Raw genomic sequence first — 17,961 nt, 5'->3', positions numbered from 1 at the left:
GAGACTCAGGGAAGGTAAGACCTTACAAAAGGTCATAACAGAACGATGGGATGAAATGAACCCATCTGACAACAGAAGCTACTTTCTTAAACACCATTCTATGTCATTAAAGAAAAACATTGAACCAGAACCTTGGATTTCAAATGTATTCTGCTAAAAGTGTGTGTTTTCACTAGATCTGTCAAACACACTTCATGGCCTGGTGACAAAGGGCCCATCAGATCAGAGTGGGGAGAACTGGAGGGTGACCAGGCTCCACTGCTGGCTTTCACTGGTGAAGGCAGTGAAACCTTAGACTAGAGCCCGTGGGGGTACATTGCCACCACTTACAAAGCTCCTACCAGGGCTCCAGGCCTGTGCTAAGCACCAAGCTGAGCCTTGCAGCAGCATTAAGCTGCCCAGACAATTCCACTTGACAGATAAAGGAGACAGAGGCATGACAATTTTCAGGGATGTTTGCAAAGTCACTCAGCCAGTAAGGGGCTGAGTCCTTTGGCTGCAGAAGTAGCTCTTGACTGCTGTGCTCTACTGCATGCAAGCCAGAAACCTGGTGACTGCAGGTGAACATGAGGGCCACCAGAGGACCAGGACCGTGACCTGGGCCTGCACACTGCCTAACCAAGACAGTGTAGGAGGCCCCTTTGTCTGTTGCTTTTGACAAGGCTGAGGGAAGACTAAAGTCAGAAGAACCCCCAGCCAAATTTATACCATTTAATATGTTCCAGCATGTTCCATTTTTCTCCAGACCCAGAACCTTCGTTCTCACCTACCGCCTCCAACAGGGTTTGCGCCTGTATCATTTACCCATGCACACGTTCCTCTAAGCATCATTGAGTAGCTCCCTGGTTCCAAACACTGGGTCTTTGGTGGGGGGTGGGGAGGGCCATTTGATCTTGGGACACAGCTTGAGGTTGAAGTTTGTCGAGGATGACGCTACATCACAAATGCTGATTTTGCCCTTAAACTCTATTTTCTAACTCCACAGGAATTGAAAACTCAGAGAAGACAAAAAGAGAAAAAAAATTCCCAGCAGAAACTATACATGGGAAACTAACCCTCCGGTTCTAATGACATCTGGATCTGAGAGGGAAAAGGATTTGGACTCCCCAGATGGAGGCAGAGTCTTTATGAGTTGTACAACCTGGTAAGGATGATGGGTAGGGGAAAAGTGCTTTGCAAAGTCTGAAGTGATACTTGAGTGGGGTTGCTGTTTTAATTACGTACAAGGTCTGACAATTAAGTTCTCGAACTCATCCTAGAAAAAGTGCTACATATCTAATTGCTGAATATCATTATGGTCACCTTCAAAGTACTCCCCTTGGGAAGCTATGCACTGATGCCAGCACCTAACCCATTCTTCAAAGCAATTTTGGAACTCTTTTTTTTTTGGAATGGCCATCAGTGCTGTCACTATATTACCCTTGATGTCCTGAATGTCATCAAAATGTCTTTCTTTCGATATTTCCTTTATCTTCTGGTAAAGAAAGAAGTCATTGGGGGCCAGATCAGGCGAGTAGGGAGGGTGTTCCAATACAGTGATTTGTTTACTGGCTAAAAACTCCCTCATAGACAGGGCCATGTGAACTGGTGCATTGTCATGATGCAAGAGTAGGTCGTCTAACTTTTTCATGCAGCCTTTTCAGCACTTCCAAATGGTAAGCTTGGTTAACTGTTTGTCCAGTTGGTACAAATTCATAATGAATAATCCCTCTGATATAAAAAAAGATTAGCAACAGCATTGCAACAAGTTCACGAACTTAATTGTCAGAATGAATGACTTAGAAAAATATCCAAGAAGTGAAGCTCTGGAATTTGGGGCAAATTAAAAGTGAAATTTGGAGATGTATAAATTGTTCAGGAACCCCAAATCATACACTGCCTGAATTTTTTCACCCCAGTCACAGCTTGCTGCTTTGAGGTCCAATTTCTAGTTTTCCTTTGGAGTAATTTTCTGTCTGGAAGGCACATCCATCTCCCTACTGTCCTCTGACACCACTGCTTCTCCACCCCAGCCAAGGACTATGACACATGTCTGTGCAAGTTGTCCCCAGCACAGCTGCAGGGGGAGCCATTCACATCAAAGTCTATGAGTCAGACCACTGGTTCTTAAACTTGGCTGCACATTAGAATCCCTTGAGGGACTTGAAACGTTATTGATGTCGTGGTCCCTCCTCCAGAGAGTCTGACTTAACTGGTCTGAGGTACAGCCTGGGAATTGGGATTTTTCAAGCTGCCCAGGTGATTCTAATAATCAGTCATGTTTGAGAACCATTGACTGAGACTGTTCTGTTGATGGTTTCCGCTGGGGATATGTGGTATACAGCCGGCTAGCCCTTCTCGTTGCCCCCGCCCACTCTTCGTACATGATCGTCTGTGACATGAAATTGCTAGTAGGAGAGACCACAGACTAAAGACATACTTCTCTGCCTTTTGAGTCGTATTTTCCCTAAGGTTGGACTTGAGGTTGAGAGTATAGGTACTGACCCCTGAGCCTTTGCAGGCTCTCTGACACCTCCTACATCCATCTGAGGGATGAGGGAGAGGCAGGGGTCTAATCCTGCTGAAAACTGGGAAGTTTTCAAGCCTGGTTTTGGAGGCTGCCCAGCTCTGGTGCTCTGCCCAGGGTGAACATGCTGTTTTGATCGCCTCGCCGAGAGAGTGATTTAGGCTCTCGGAAGAATCTGGCTCATTTCCCCTGGTGCCTAGGTCATTCCTTGGTTATAAATCAGCCACCATTAGCAGCTGCATTTTACTTTCTCAGGCCACAAGGGAACTGTGCGGTTTTTACTGAATTAGCAACTTGATTGCACTAAATATAACTCCAATGCCCTAAAGAAGTTATGGCAGCTCCCAAAGGTGTCTGGCTTCCCACACTCTCCCCCTTCCTCCACTCCAAACCTAGGGAGCAAGTTAAATTCTAAACAATTCAAACTTATTAAATCATAGCTTCTGGAATGAACTTACTTTGTTTTGCATGTGTCAATACCATCAAATCCTGCCTTATGAATTTAATGTCACCATTTCCATAACAACTAATGTCTTTCAAATGGGAAGATAGGGGAGACCAAAAATCCCACAGAAAACCAACCAGAAAAATGAGACAAATATGTGACACAAGCAAGTCCATGATATCGTGGTTCAGTCAAAAGCTTGCCTATTTTACAACTTATGCTCTGTAACTCACTGATGCTCCCCGCTGATGAGTGCATCCATCACTCTAAAATTACAAGTCAAGCTTCTTTGGCTGAAAACTTACATCTGGCATGTAAATTTATACTTGGTATTTCAAAGTTAGTATTTTTTGGTTCATCAGAGGGATTCAAAACAAACATTTTCTAAAAAAGTTCCAAATTCAGGGTAGCCAGTTAGCTCAGTTGGTTAAAGTATGGTGCTAATAACACCAAGGTTGCCAGTTTGATCCCCACATGGGCCACTGTGAGCTGTGCCCTCCTAAAAAAATAAATACATAAAAAATAAAAAATTCCAAATTCTTGAGCAGACATTTGAATCTAGACCGAAGTGAGAAAGAGAACCAAGTATGGAAGAGGCTGCTAGTTGCTTACCCAACATCTATTCTACTCTTTTCCCTTTGTAATACCTAGAACAACAGTAACAAAAGCAACTACATTTCCCAGACTCCTTTGCAGTTTGATATGGCTATAGGACCTAATTCTGGTCGATGAGGTAGAAGTAGAAGTATAACGTGGAACTTCCGGGAAGCGTTTCTTTAAAAGAGTTGAATCAGGTGTGAGGTGTGCCCTTATTTCTTCTCTCCCTTCCTTCCTTCCTTCCTTCCTTCCTTCCTTCCTTCCTTCCTTCCTTCCTTCCTTTTCCTTCTGCCTTCTATCATGTTACCCCGAAAATAAGACCTAGCTGGACAATCAGTTCTAATGCATCTTTTGGAGCAAAAATTAATATAAGACCGGGTCTTATTTTACTATAAGACCCGGTCTTATACAATATAATATAGTATAAGATGGGGTCTTATACTAATTTTTACTCCAAAAGATGCATTAGAGCTGATTGTCTGGCTAGGTCTTCTTTTCAGGGAAACAAGGTAGAGGTAGGTAGGACAGGGATGGAGTTTCAGGAGCCATCTTGGACCATGAGATGACTTTGACGAGGAAAGCCAGGTGCCGAATAAAGATGGCTGAAAGATAGGAGTCTGGGCCACTGATAACAGAGGAATCATCTCTGTCCTACCTACCTCTAAACTTTTAATATGTGTGAGAGAAATAAATTTATCTTGTTTAAGTGAGAGTTATTTGGAGTTTTTCCTTACATGAAAACAAATTTAGTTGTAAATGATAGATTATAGTAGGGTAAAATTAACAGAAAAGTCATCTCTCAAACTATGCTAGTACATTTTTGCATATGTTGGTACATCTAGTATATACATCTAGTATAGTGAACAGCATTATTTGAAAAAATGTATGTAACTATTTCTTGTGCTCAACAATGTTAAGCAACTTGCCTAAAGTTACCCAGCTAATAAGTGGCAGAGTCAGTATTCTAATTCCACCTATGTTTTTGCTTGAACCTGCTTTCCCTATCAGAGGAGCATCAATTAATAACTACAGCTCTGTGGCATTTGCAGTTTTTAGTCACCAATATTTTCATGTTTAATCCTCAGCAGGCTCTTCAGTGGTCAAGTCTGGCCTGATCCATCCCAAACCCAAGGAGCCTGGGAGAGATTTGCTCACCCCAAATATGCTGTCTCTTCTGGAATCTGCTGGCCTTTGTGAGTAAGTCTTCTGTGTATCTCTCCTTCATCTAGCCCCCACCTATGTAGCCCCCAGTAAATGGTAATAGACTCTGTAACAGGAGGGAAGGGACTACTTGAACTTCCACAGAAAGTTACCTTTGTTTAGAGGATTTTAGTTTCAGGTAGTTCCAGAGACAAGGTTTGTTGGCCTCATACAACTATGCTTTCAAATTTATCCAGTTACTATGTTGATAGTGTAGCATGAAAGAGCACTCAACAACTGACATGGCTAATTGGGGGAATGAGATATGTCAACCCATCAAAATTAAGGAGAGGGGAGAAGGAAGCCTCTTTGTTTATTTAGGCCATTCTGGTTCAATGAGTGTGAGTGACAATAAAATTTACTCAAGAGAATTTTAAGTACTGCCCTGGAAATACTAATTAAGTGACAGCTGTCTGCTTCTCTCTCCATACTGGGAATAGTCTGTTATCCTAATGTTGGGCCTGCAGCAGAGCTGTGAGAGCAATGCTAGGCCCTGGAGTGAGGGGATTCCCGCCATGGACCACAAGGGCTCTGAGTGCACGGATACCCAGTGCCGGGCTCACTTCCTTTCAATGGGATGGGCTTCCTAAACTTTTGCTGCTCAAAGATTTGAACAAATTTTTGAGTTCCTGTAATACTAACCACGAATAATGTTTTTTTCAACATTACACTCTAAGACAATGGTTGATGTGGGAATAAAACCCAATCTTAGAAATACATGTGAAATAATTACATAATCCATATAAAGCTGGGTCTTTTGTGGCTTGTCTTAGCACATTGTCACACTTAATGGAAACAGAACTAGGTTCTGCCACATGTAGTAGGAAAACCGAAATAATAGTGGCTTACACAAATGTAAAAGTTTATTTCTCTCTCATTTAAAAGAAGTTTGGAGTTGGCAGTCAAGCAGCATCACAGTCACTAAGGACCCAGCCTTCTTGTATCTTTGTAACATGTAGCCTCAATTCTCGAGGTCACCTCAGGGTTCAAAATGGCTGCTGGGGCTGCTGCAATCACCTACAAGTTGTAATCTTCAAGAATGAGGAAAAGCAGAAAGTCAAAAAAAAGGAATTCCTCCCAGCTATCTCTTCTCCAGGTAGTCTTTCAGGAAGCCCCTTTTGAAAACTTCTGCTTAAATCCAATGATCCCACTTAATCACATCGCCAAGTTTAGCTGCAAAAGAGGCTGGGAAATGTAGTCTTTTAACTGGGCACATTGTCACCCCTCTTCTCTCTTACTAATATAAGCCAGCAGTTCTCAGCCTTTTTGGTCTTGGAAATCCTTTATACCCTTGCAATTTATTGAGAAATCCAAATAACTGTTTTTTATGTGAGAAATATTTATTAGTATTTTACATATTAGAAATTAAAACCAAATAAAATATGTATTCATTATATACTTTAAATATCTTATAATTTTATTTGTCAACTATACCTCAATAAAACTGGAGGAGAAAAACAGCTCCAAGGCCTCCCAAAATTTTTTAAAATAAAGTTACAATTATAAATCATTTGCATGTTAAATAACATATTTCCCAAAGGGGGAAAAGAAACCAAGAAGAGTGTTATCATTTTCTATTTTTGCAAACTTCTTTAATATTTAACTTAACAGAACACAGCCAGACTCTTATATCTGCTCCTGCATTTAATCTGTTGCAATATAGAGAGAATCTGGTCTCACATAGATATATACTTGGAAAATATAGAAATATTTTAAAAGCTTTTCAGATAATTATGGGTATTATTCTTTGATGCTACACCAAAACTCACATAGTAGTTTCTTAAAGGCTAGTTGTAGTGTGAAATCTGAAATTATGTCAATGAGTATTTTGTACTCTCTTACATAAAAATCCATTGGTCTATCTTGTACAGTGAATGCATTTTTTTACCTGTGTATGATTCTGTAATACCATGTAGTGGTCATGTGGAAAATATTTGTTCACTGAGTTATGCAAACCTTTCAAATGTTGACACACTTTATTATATAAATTTTTAAAAATCAAGTTAAATATCACTACAGATCTCAAAAGAAAAGTACACTTTTGGGGAAGTTGTCAAGCTCATGATGACAAACATAAGTTTTCAAAAATTCTAATTTTCACCTGAAACGTTGAATGTTATCATTGGCAACAAATACTGTTGGTTATTTTCCTTGAAGCGACAGGCTAACTTGGTTCAGTTCTGAGAAAAGGTCTGCCAAATACACAAATCTGAATAACCACAGTGCCTCCTGCCACAGGCCTTCAAGGACCACAGAGTAAGCTGGGAAGTCAGGGTGTCTGTCACTTGAGCACAGGGACCAGAAAAGTAACCCCCACAGGTGAGTTCCCAGTGGCCTACCAGGATACAGACACACTCTACCATGTTTCCCCAAAAATAAGACCTAGCTGGACCATCAGCTCTAATACGTCTTTTGGAGCAAAAATTAATATGACACAGTCTGATTTTAACATAATATAAGACTGGGTCTTAAATAAGATAATATCTAAGACCAGATATAATATAATATAATACCAGGTCTTATATTAATTTTTGCTCCAAAAGACGCATTAACGTTGATGGTCCGGCAAGGTCTAATTTTCGGGGAAACATGGTAGTCTAAACCTGTCCACTTTAAGGTTTGTAGACAAAGCCTTTTGTTTTGCCTTTGCGATCTAATTTCCTTCTGAAAAATTCCAAGCATGTTTTTGTGGCTCTTGCTCTGGCCCTTGAGGGATCAGGGCTCCTTCCTGACTGACGTGGGGTCGGTGAGCCCCAGAGGCCCAGGAGGAGGAGGCCCAGCCCAAGAACAGGAAGAACCAGTGGGAAAGGGACACTGGTTCCCTCTCACACCCATCCGAGTGGAAACAGTGCGAAGTTAATCCCTGCAGCTCCTTCTGATGAGGAACCAGTTTACTTAGGTTCTTTCAGTCTCGTGTCTGAAGCTACAAAGATGATACCTCTTTGGTAAGCAAATTGCCGTTTGCTGTGAACAGTTTTCCAGGTATGAAGGTGGAGGCTGGGCTGAGAAAAAAACTGTCAAAGAAAGAACCCCATGGAATCTGATTTATGAATCTGTTGTGTGCTGCTGTTAAGCTGATATTTGTTAGGGTTTACCTAGTGTCACACATTAGCCAGCAGAGGACTTCAGCTATACCAGGGGTGCCAAAAACATGTATACAAGTGGACACTTTGGTCAATGTTGCTCAAGCAATAGTTTGCCATAATCAGAAGTGTCTGGATGCTGATGGTAACCACTTTGAGCACCTCTTGTAATTGCAGAAGTCAAACGTGACTTGCATTCATCTTTTGTTATCGGTATATATTATTACAATTTTTATACAGTTTTCCTTTCTTAAAATGTGTATACATATTTTTGGCACCCTCTGTATATGTGAAAAATCTTACATACATGATGAAAGCTCTGTTCTCTCCCCCAGAGACCTCATATGCATGTATCCATGTAAAAGTGTTATTCATATTACAGTGTATTTCTGTTCACATAGATGTACGAGTATGTATACCTACCACACTAGTATCTGTGTGTCCTATGTGTATTTATCTGCTACATACATAAGCAGCAGTGGCCATGAACATTATTTACTCTGGGACCAAGAAGATGATAGCAGTAAAAGTATATGGCATAAGATCATTTCCTTGTCTTCTTCCTCTATTCTAAAAATAATTTTATGAATAGGTAATAGATGAACATGATCAAAAATAAATCATTAATTAGCATGGAGTAAAGTGAAAAATAAATCTCCCATCCTCTGCCCCAGGAATGAATAATACCAGTTCTTATGTGTTATAAAAGAATACATACAGACATCCCCTGTTTAAAAAATGTGTTCTTTTAAGCTATTGAAAGGGAAGGTTAAACAGGAAAAGATCTTCTTACTTCAGTTTCATTTTCAGCCCCTGTGTGTAAGCACAAATTCCAGCACACATATCTGTGTCTGTGATTTACACATGTATAGGATTTGTGCTGGAGGACAAGTTTTTTGTTATAAGAAAACTTCTGAAACCTAGAAAACGGATTTCCTTCCCAGTTCTTCTGGTTATCAATCTTCCTAAAAGTTCAAGACAAATAAAATTCCCATATCTGAGACCTTCGCGGTGTCCCAGAGGCAGGTGAGAATCAGTCCTGGGGAGTTGTCTTCACTTTCTGATTTGTCATCAATTCTTAAGAGCAATCCAGTAAAGGTTTATTTAGTACAGCTCTCTGTTGATTTTATAACCAACTGCTGACTGCTTGGACATAAAACTCTTGATGATTTACAAGCAGTAAGTGGACAAGAAATCCATAAATCACATTCTATACTAAGAGTATGGGAACACACACACACACACACACACACTTATGCATATTCACCTTTAAAGGGAGAGTTGTAGGCATGTGCAAAAAATATATTCATTTAATTTGAGGAGAATTGAGAACTCATTGGTAAGAGGCTCATAGTCGATGACCTCTGAGAATTATATCAGGTAATATTTTCATATAGAGCAGGAGGCTTTGCCCTTTATTTCTTAAGGAGGAGACTCTGGTTCCCACCTTGAAATGTTCAGAGGAGTTTTTCTGATCCCTGAAGGAAATAACTTTTTTTTTTCTAAAACGTTTTACTGGCCAAGCCAAAAATGCTAAAGGTTGTCAGCGTTTTCTGATACTCTTGAAATTATTCTGCAACAGATATTTCTCAATTAAATACTCATTTATGAGTGTTTTTCATGCACTTTTTTTTTTCTAGGCCTGTGTTTAGAAAAATCTCTCATACTATGCTAAAAATAGAAAAAAATGTTTCTAATTCCCGAGGAGTCCTAGCGTTTCAGGGAACTGACAGAGAAGGAAATATGAAGTGAAAAATCTTGAAAAACATTTTTGTTTGGAAAGTGAAATTTAATAAATATGAACCTGCTACCATAAATAGTTTGCCAACTGTGTACCTCCCGAATATAGTATAGTGTAGCTAGAACGTTAGGATGCATTTAGCAAAAAGCTAATCTCATTTGGATCTTAATTTAAACAAAACAAGGAGGAAAAACTAAAATAAGCAATAGAGAGAAAATTGGGGGAAGTTGAACACTGACTAGATATTTGATGACATTAAAAAAATGATCATACTTTTTTAGGTGTAATAATAGTTTTGTAATTTTTGAGTCTTTGTCTTTTAAAAATACACAATGAAATATTTTAGGATAAAATGACAGTTTAGATTTGCTTTTTCAAACTTTTTAAAACTCCAGTTGGGGCACTGTGTTTGGGAGTATAGAAGAAACAAGATTGGCCATGAGTTGAGTTTGGTGATGGCTACATAAAGTATCATGTATTTGCTTGAAATTTTGTAGTTGTTTGAAATTTATACAAAATTTCTTATACTTGTTTGACATTTTTCATAATATAGAAAATAACAAAACAGCTAAGTTGAGCTAGACTGGTTATCATCTATGTGAAAAGTTCTCATTTATTCATTTCATATTTTTACTCAACAGGAACAGAGAGTGTGGGTTGTGTAGAGGGTTCTGAATGAGACCTTTGGTGAATGCCCCATGGTGGGAGCTTCAGTCTCTGCAGACAGCGCCCTGGTTTCTGACAGGTGGGGACACTACTGAGAACTAAGCCGCAGTCGCCTCCCTGACGTGTGCGGGAATCTCTCTCCTCTCAGTTGGTAAGGAGGCATCTACCCCACAGTTACCGTGAGCAGTTTCTGGTGGAGGAGAAACACCAGCTGCCCAGGGGTGTGGGGCTTCATCGCAAACCTACTCCACTCATCTTACAGTAAACAAGGCCGGGGAGGAGACTCAGAGGTCAGAAGCTGAAAACAGACACCCAGGGCCAGCTCTTCACAAACAAGAGGCTTTATTTTTATACTTACTGCTCAGAAAAGTGGGGAGAGCACTGAAAGGGCTGGTGTCACAGCACAGAGCCATGTGGTGCATTTGAAGCTCAGCCCTGTGCCTGGCTCACTGAAGCAAAAGAGAACTGGGCTGCAGTCTCTGGGAAACTCTCCACCCCTGCAAGACAGACGCCTCCCAGAGCTCTGCCAAAGACAGTGAGTGCAGGTTCACGTTGCATAAGAAAGAGATCAGCCCCTCCACTGGCCCACAGGAAGAAAGAAGTCCTAAGAGCTTTGTGAAAGCTTTTTCCCTTTGGTGTCTGGGTATCATTCCCCAGGCCTGGATGATCCCGTCTCTGCCTCACCAAGAGTGTCAGCTGTCTTCCGTCTCTCCAGACAAAAGGAACCCAACTGGGCTCGCAGGAGATGTTAAGTTCTTAAGAAACTTGTCTGCTTTGATTAACGAGAACTTTTTGTTTATCTGGGGTTCCATGTAGATGGCCAGAGCTTGCCTACCTGCACGGCCCAGGATGGCTGCAGGTGGAGGAGAGGGATGTCTCCTGGTTCTGGTCACTTAGATCTGCTTTGCCAGCAAGGTCAGTATTATGCCCTATGTGCCTCTGGGTCTTGCCCTAATGGTAGGTATTCAGCATCAGATCGCATATCTCATTAAAACACTTTAATGGCTTCCTAATTGCTCTGCAAAGACATACTAAAATGTTGTACAAGGCTGGCCCAGACACTGAGCCTTTGAGCACATGCTCAAAAGCAGGCCACTTCCTTCACTGATAACCTCAGGGAGGCTAGCATGGCTGGGGCCAGATGGACTCAATTCACTATCCCCAGATCACAGTTCTTTATTCATCTATGATAAAATAGAGAGAGAATGAGAAAAGGCACGCATTTGGATGACAAGCCAGAAACTCTGCCAGGAATGGGTCCTCGCTGGTCAAAGAGACCAAGCAAAGACCGGATATCAGTCCAGGGGCCACTCAGTGTGCTTCCCGTCATGTTAGCACCCACAACCCCCAAATAAAGACAGAAAGAGAGCATTGTGAGGTTGTCTTGAATCAAGAGAGGTGGTACAGGCAGACAGCTGTTTGAGAGTTGTAGCAGCAGTGAAAGTAAAGGTGTATACAGCCTGCACGGTGTCTCCTAATACTGCCTCCCACTCAGGGGATTTGCCAGGCGTCTCCCTGCTCTTCTTTATATAGGGGTCAGCTATGCAGCTCCCAGGACAACCCACAGAGGCTGAACGACACCAGTCACCCGACTATTCATGTGAACACTGCTTCCTGGAGTTACAGGCAGCAAGGGCCCTGACTTCACTCCCCCCAGGCAAGCCCTTATGACTCTCCTGACAGTCCAAACCCCTCTTAAAGCCCCAGGACCCCTCACTGGTGTCAGAGAAGAAGCGATCAGTATCTGTCTCCCCCTGTAGACTAGAAGCTCCACAAGTGCAGAGCCATATCTGCTCTTCTGTTGGTTTGGTTTTTCACTGTTATGTACCCACTTGATGGCCCCAGTCCTACACAGAGTCGATGCTCAATCAATAAATGTTGAGTAAATGAACAAATTCCCATTTTCCGACCCCCCGACTGTCACAGGCTGGCCTCCCACCTTGAGCTCCTGAAGCTGTTAACTCTGACGCACTGTCTTCAGAAGCATCAATTACTTCTACAGTTAGCACTTTTTCTCTGTCTTGGAACAGGGACAATTGGTGCCGAATGACACTGCTGCCTGGAACTAAAAACTCCCCAAGACCACTTCCCTGCTTATGGGACTCCCAGCGTCCCTCAGACAAAGGGGTTGTCCTACCCTCCCAGCTTCCATGCCATGATACCCTTTCCTAACGTCTTTTTCAATTTGAGCTTCCCTTGGCGCTCATTATAATCCAAATGCAGGAACAGAAAGTCCTGGGGTAGATGAGGATGAGGAGGGAAAGGGGGGAGGGAGGCAAGCACACAGGGCTCCAAGTGTCACTGCTGGTAGGACACTGGTGATGCTCAACCCTGTCCCTGTCACCCAACTTCCTCCCCAGAGCCAATTGCCCTCAGCTAGGAATTAGGTATTCCACGAATATGTTGAGATTAAAGCTAGTCTTTGTAAACTGAATTATATTTTTCCATCACCTTCTATCATCAAACATGACAATGAATTCTCATATGAAAACCTTTTGTTCCTGAGATATACTACAGCTCACATTAACATACCAAGCTTATATTAATCATATCCCTGGAAAACTAGATATTTCTGGTAAAAATCAGTAAAAGTCACTCCATATATAAGCATTGTATCAAACCTTTAAAGAATTGTTAAGTCCTGTCTTGCTTTTCGTAAGCCTCCCTTACCTTGAATGGCCTTACTTTGTAGCCTAAGGAAAATATTTTCTTTGAAAACCTGATGGTTTTAACTGTCTCTTCCAAAGTCTGTGAATCTGTTCTGGTTGTTTATTACACAGTCCAGATCCAGGGAAATGAAGGGAGCCAAGTTTTTTGTGTTTTTTTTTTTATAAAGAAGGTGAGCTTGTCTTGGCCATAAAGATTTTTTCCATGATTCACAATTTTCCAGGTGTTGACCCGGCAGCTCTATTCTAATGCAACAGAACTCATCAATGGGTGCTTAGAGAAGTCCCCAGGTCCTGTTGACCACTGGGCCCAGGTAGTTTGTGCTCAGCACAGGTCCCAACCTGGGGTGGACACGTCAAGCTTCGACCTTGCTGTTAAGGACATTAGCAGCCAAGAGTCACTGTGACTCAGTGATAACTTAAGGGTTTCATGACACCATTGTCCTGTTATCATTTATTTTGTACAGTTTTGCCAGCTGTCTAATATTCTAACAGGAGATATCCTTTATTTCATTTCATTTATTTATTTGTTTTACTTACTTATTTTTACAGCCTTTGAGATATCCAGATGCCTCAAGGGACACCAGATGGTAACCAAGTTGTTTGGGATAAGCACATCCACTTTGGGGACAGAACAGGCACCGGGAAATCTCCACTTGGACCTGTTTCCTCGCCTCTGCTTCCTTCCTAACCCGCACTCTCATGACTATGGAAACTCCCTAAGTCCCAGCAGTAGTGATTTTTCCCTTGGCTGCTGGAGTTAAAATTGAGACACCAATGCCTTCCTGTAGGAAAGAGGTGGGTGTTGGATAAACAGGTGAGATTCCTGCCCCTGAACTGCATGTGGGAGATTTCTAGCTGTACCAGAAAGGAATTTGTCCACCCCAGCCTAATTTTTACCCATCTGAGACATTTTACTTCCCACAACCCCCCACCCTCCCCTTTGAATGGTATCTGCCAGGCAGCCTGGGCTGCTCTGCTGTCTAACTTCTGAAGGTCATAGCATAGAGCACTTCATTTGTCAGCAACAATAACTTAAATACTTTCCCCTCAGCATCATAGTCTCTAGCGAGGGAGGCAGAATATTTCCTCATAGGGGGGAGGAGAGAAGCAGGCAGAGTCCTCATCTCCCAGCTGTGTCTCTTCTAGCTGCTCAACCTCAGGGCTGGACCTGAAAGATGAGTAGAAAACACAGATGTGTTACAGCCCACAGCACCACTCCCAGAACCAATGACACCAACCTGGCAACAGGCTGCACAGAGATTTGTATTCGCCTGTCACCTTCCTTACAGACCATGACTGTGACAGCTGGAAGGGGAGTATCCCCACCGCACACACCATACCTGTCATTTCCACCATCCACGAAGGAAGGGTCGTCCTGGTCGTCAACAAAGGCAGCGTTCTCTGGAGGGTAGATGGTGCAGTACTGAGGAGGGCTTGGTACGGCAGCCACGGCTGCTCCAGACAGTGTGAGACCACAAGGGTTCACCATTGGCTGCAGGTAGGAAGTGTTTATCCCCGTGGGCTCTTGAGAGCCATAAGGAGGAGGAATATACTGCACCACAGTAGCCCCGTGGAAGGTGATGGGTTGGTTGATACCAGTGAAAACAAACGATTGTCCTCCTGCCACCTGCTCCGAGTCCAGGACCCTTTCCTCACTGTCTTTGCACAACTGACAGGAGAGCATTTTGAACTTGCACACGGCAATCAGGATGAATGTCACCCCGACTGACAGCAGGATGGGCCCAAGGAGCTGGGTCCATTCAAAGTGGGAGACCCCTTGGTATTTGATCCAGCCCATAACGGTGAACGTGATCCCCACCAGTCCCAGGAAGATGCCTGAGAAGAGTAAGGTGGCCCCTGCCTTGTCATCGTCGGACACCTGGATGTCCGCCGTACTGGGTGTGTAAGGAGGGACGGAAAACACGTTGAGAGGGAAGTCCTCCAAGCGGTTGCTGCCCTGCTCCATCGTCCTCACGCAACCACCTGCTTCTTAGAAGGGAAAAGGGTTGTGAGAGCTCCTAAGAACAGAGCAAGGGAATCACAGGTTCAGATTAGTTATGGAAGAACTTTGGGCTTCTGTGGTTAACAGAGTAGAACATGCAGAGGCCTGAACTTTGTTTAGAAGAATAAAGGTCTGAGAAATGACACTGGAGGCTTTCTCATATAGTGTCAACAATCGCAGGTCTCTGTTCTGCAATTCAATGACAAGCTCTGTCTCACTCACATTTTCATTTGCTCATTCAAAAGCGTTGAGTGAGCTACCTTATGTGCTAGGAGGTGCTTCTCTGGACATTTAAGGCCCTGTTCCAAGGCTCTGTTAGCATCTTACCAAAACCAGGATTGTAGAAATGGCAGAGCGACGCCGGGACCTCTGGTTATGCTGTGGCCTTTGATGTGTTGACCGTATGCTCAGACACCTAACCCTATCCTGCTGGGTCAGCTCATTAGAAATGGGCAGACACCTCTTTTTTGACTGTGTGTATTCCTTCTCACTTCCTATGTGCCTTTGCTTTCAGCATTTGGGGAATAATTCCAGCTGTGGGACAGGAAGGACACCACAGGAGACCCTCCCACGTCCCACATCCCTGGCAGAGGTTGAATGAGATCAGGCGTGACCTGGTGTCTCGGGGAGAAATGTGCTCCAGACCCTCCCTCTGAGGTGGCAGCCTAGTCCCCGGTCTCCAAGGTGAAGTAAACAGCTGCATTTTCAGGCCTGCTGTGTTTTGCAACCAAACCCAAGCTGATGTAGAGAAGAAAGCTCCAACTTCAATGACATTATCTGTCATTCGTAACTACAGAGCTTCTTCAAAGCAACCCCACAAATTTCTGCCCCCACAGAATAGTCGCCTTCTTTTTTCCCAGACAGATCTTGTGCAAACAGACATCTGTGTTCCGTGGTTAAATATTATATCAGGTCCCTTTCACAGCATCGAGCAGAAGGAAAAGAGTTGCCCTCTTGCCCTAAGTCAGGGCTTCCCAAATTTCCCTGATGATAAAAATCATCCAGGCCCCTTTTTTAAAAGGCACAATCTGAGCTCAAAACTCAGAGCAACAGAACCAAATTTCCAAGGGAGGATAAGTGCGCCAGGTGGCTCTTGCCATCAGGATTCTTTGGACACCCTCCTCCAAGTTGATTCCAAGTGCTCCCGGGAGACTGAGGGACTCTTCCCCCACCGAAATGCCTCTCCCTACTACAGGACAAAACCTGTAATCGCCAAGTTCACTGCTGACCGGATGGAAAGGCAAGCAGATGACCCTGCAATTTATCTTCCTGGGCGTGTCCTGGAGCAGCAAGGATGGAGTGTGTTGCAATCAGAGTGGTCTGCCCCGTTTCATTCTATTGCTCAAGCAAGTCACTAAGCCAACCCAGATACAAAAGGAAGGGAATTCGATTCTTCCTCTCTATGGGAAGAATATCAAGGTCACTGTAAAGAAGAACATGTGCGATAGGAGATATTGCTGCTCACTGGAAAATACAGTCTTCCACAAAGGAATATGGACTTTTCACTGTTGAGTCTGTGATGCGGTTTTCCTTTTTGTCCATGTGGACATCCAAGTGTGTCCCAAGATTTTAGTTCAACCATACCGTATCCTCATTCACTCATGCTTGGTTAATAACCTCATTCTTATTTGCTGGCAAGTTCTTGATGAGACCTACTCTGTCACGGTCATCAATAATGTCCACTTCTGAATTTTCCTGAGTTTCTTGTATATTTTCACTGTTTTTCAGACTTATACATCAAACCTCCTGTTTTTAACCACCAATCCACATTCCGAGTTAAAAATTGTAATTTTGAAATGATTACAGTTCAAAGAGATGAATGAATGAAAAGTGACACTAAAACCACAAAAAGGTTTTCAGAGCTTATCAGAGAATTTTTGTGGGAAGTGCAACTAGCATGGTCGTATATTCGCAAAACATTTGATAGAATACATCATGGTGGGAAGTAAATTGCTTTGTGGAAGATATGTATGCGCGCGCGTGTGTGTGTGTGTGTGTGTGTGTGTGTGTGTGTGTGATGTGTGTGATCAAATGCCTTTTTCAAAAAGTTTGGTAAAGTGACAAGTTCATCTTTCAAACATCCAGCTGCTCAGACCGTGATCCTGCCGTATAATCTGTTTTCACAGCAGTCTGGGCCATATTCACTTTGATTTGACCACAGATGAAATACCACCAGTTCTCTAGTAACAAAAAGTACCACATATTTCAACCACTCACAGCACATAAAAAGCAAAATAAAATAAAACAAAGCCATGAGCTTGAGCAACGTGAAAAAACAGCAGTCTGCTAATTACATTTTCAAATAATGTGTCTCAAAACCATTCAACATTTCCAAAATTCAGAAAGAATTTCTTCCCAAACATTTGGGTAGAAATGACACTGTTTGGCTTCCCTAACACCCGGCTCACTGTGGGAGGGGGAGACACAGTAGAAAGGGTGGGGGTAGAAGAAAGAAACAGTAGGAAGGGGGCAGGCGGCTCTGCTCAGCACCGTAGGACCCTGTCACTGGCCCCCATCATCCCACAATCATGAGAAAATCAACACAGTCAGAAAAGGTCTGGAGGGCATTATTGGGTTCTCAAGGCAACTGGTCCGTGGGCTCAATTCTGCATCCTATAGCTATGAGAGGAAAAGGGGATCAGAAAGCACAGCTCCTGACCCTCCTCAGAAATCCAGGAGCTAGACTGGCCCTGATGTCCCACACAAGGCAGGTACTTCCAACATGACATGGCTGGTCGTTAGGGCTAGAGCAGCAAAAGCAGGCACTGTCATGTGGAGGGGTGGCTAGGGTCTGAAAGCCATGCCCTGACCAGCTCTGTGCCTTCAGAGGGCCAAGGTCGCAGACTTGCAGGGAACATGAACAAGACCACATATGCTACTCGACTGCACCCCCATAGGACTTGTGAAGAGAGGATTGATGCATAGCTAAGTGTTCTGAATGGACCAGATGTGTAACCTCAACCCTGAAAGATGAATCTGCACTTTAATGAGTGTGGGGTGTCTATAGGTTAGTCGGAGGAGGCTGTTTGGAGGAAATCTCAATAGGGATTAC

General features: G+C 43.0%; 1 protein-coding gene and 1 long non-coding RNA gene across 3 annotated transcripts in view; one reads left to right on the top strand and one right to left on the bottom strand.

Annotated features, from left to right (window-relative positions):
* Nucleotides 1-967: 967 nt before the first annotated feature.
* LOC109445605 (uncharacterized) overlaps nt 968-17,961 on the top strand; it is a 34,733-nt gene continuing 17,739 nt past the window's right edge. Inside the window, exons 1-4 of one of the 2 annotated variants that reach the window (XR_016020635.1) lie at nt 969-1,144; nt 4,634-4,741; nt 10,214-11,153; nt 11,772-13,702. This is a non-coding gene — a long non-coding RNA (uncharacterized LOC109445605). Of the gene's footprint in view, nt 1,145-4,633; nt 4,742-10,213; nt 13,703-17,961 lie in introns of both variants that reach the window. The other variant, XR_016020634.1, reaches the window with a different exon arrangement.
* On the bottom strand, nt 13,679-14,985 carry TMEM174 (transmembrane protein 174). Its single transcript, XM_019728108.3, has 2 exons — nt 14,248-14,985; nt 13,679-14,075 (listed from the first exon to the last, which is right to left on the bottom strand). Exons 1-2 carry the CDS (start codon nt 14,871-14,873, stop codon nt 13,970-13,972), a joined length of 732 nt encoding a protein of 243 aa, XP_019583667.1. The 5' UTR covers nt 14,874-14,985; the 3' UTR covers nt 13,679-13,969.

The sequence above is a fragment of the Rhinolophus sinicus genome, chromosome 3, assembly GCF_057876585.1.
Source record: "Rhinolophus sinicus isolate RSI-liver-muscle chromosome 3, RSI-T2T, whole genome shotgun sequence".
Taxonomy (NCBI): domain Eukaryota; kingdom Metazoa; phylum Chordata; class Mammalia; order Chiroptera; family Rhinolophidae; genus Rhinolophus; species Rhinolophus sinicus.
Note: the sequence above shows the minus strand (reverse complement) of the source record. Positions and strands in the feature narration are given on the sequence as shown.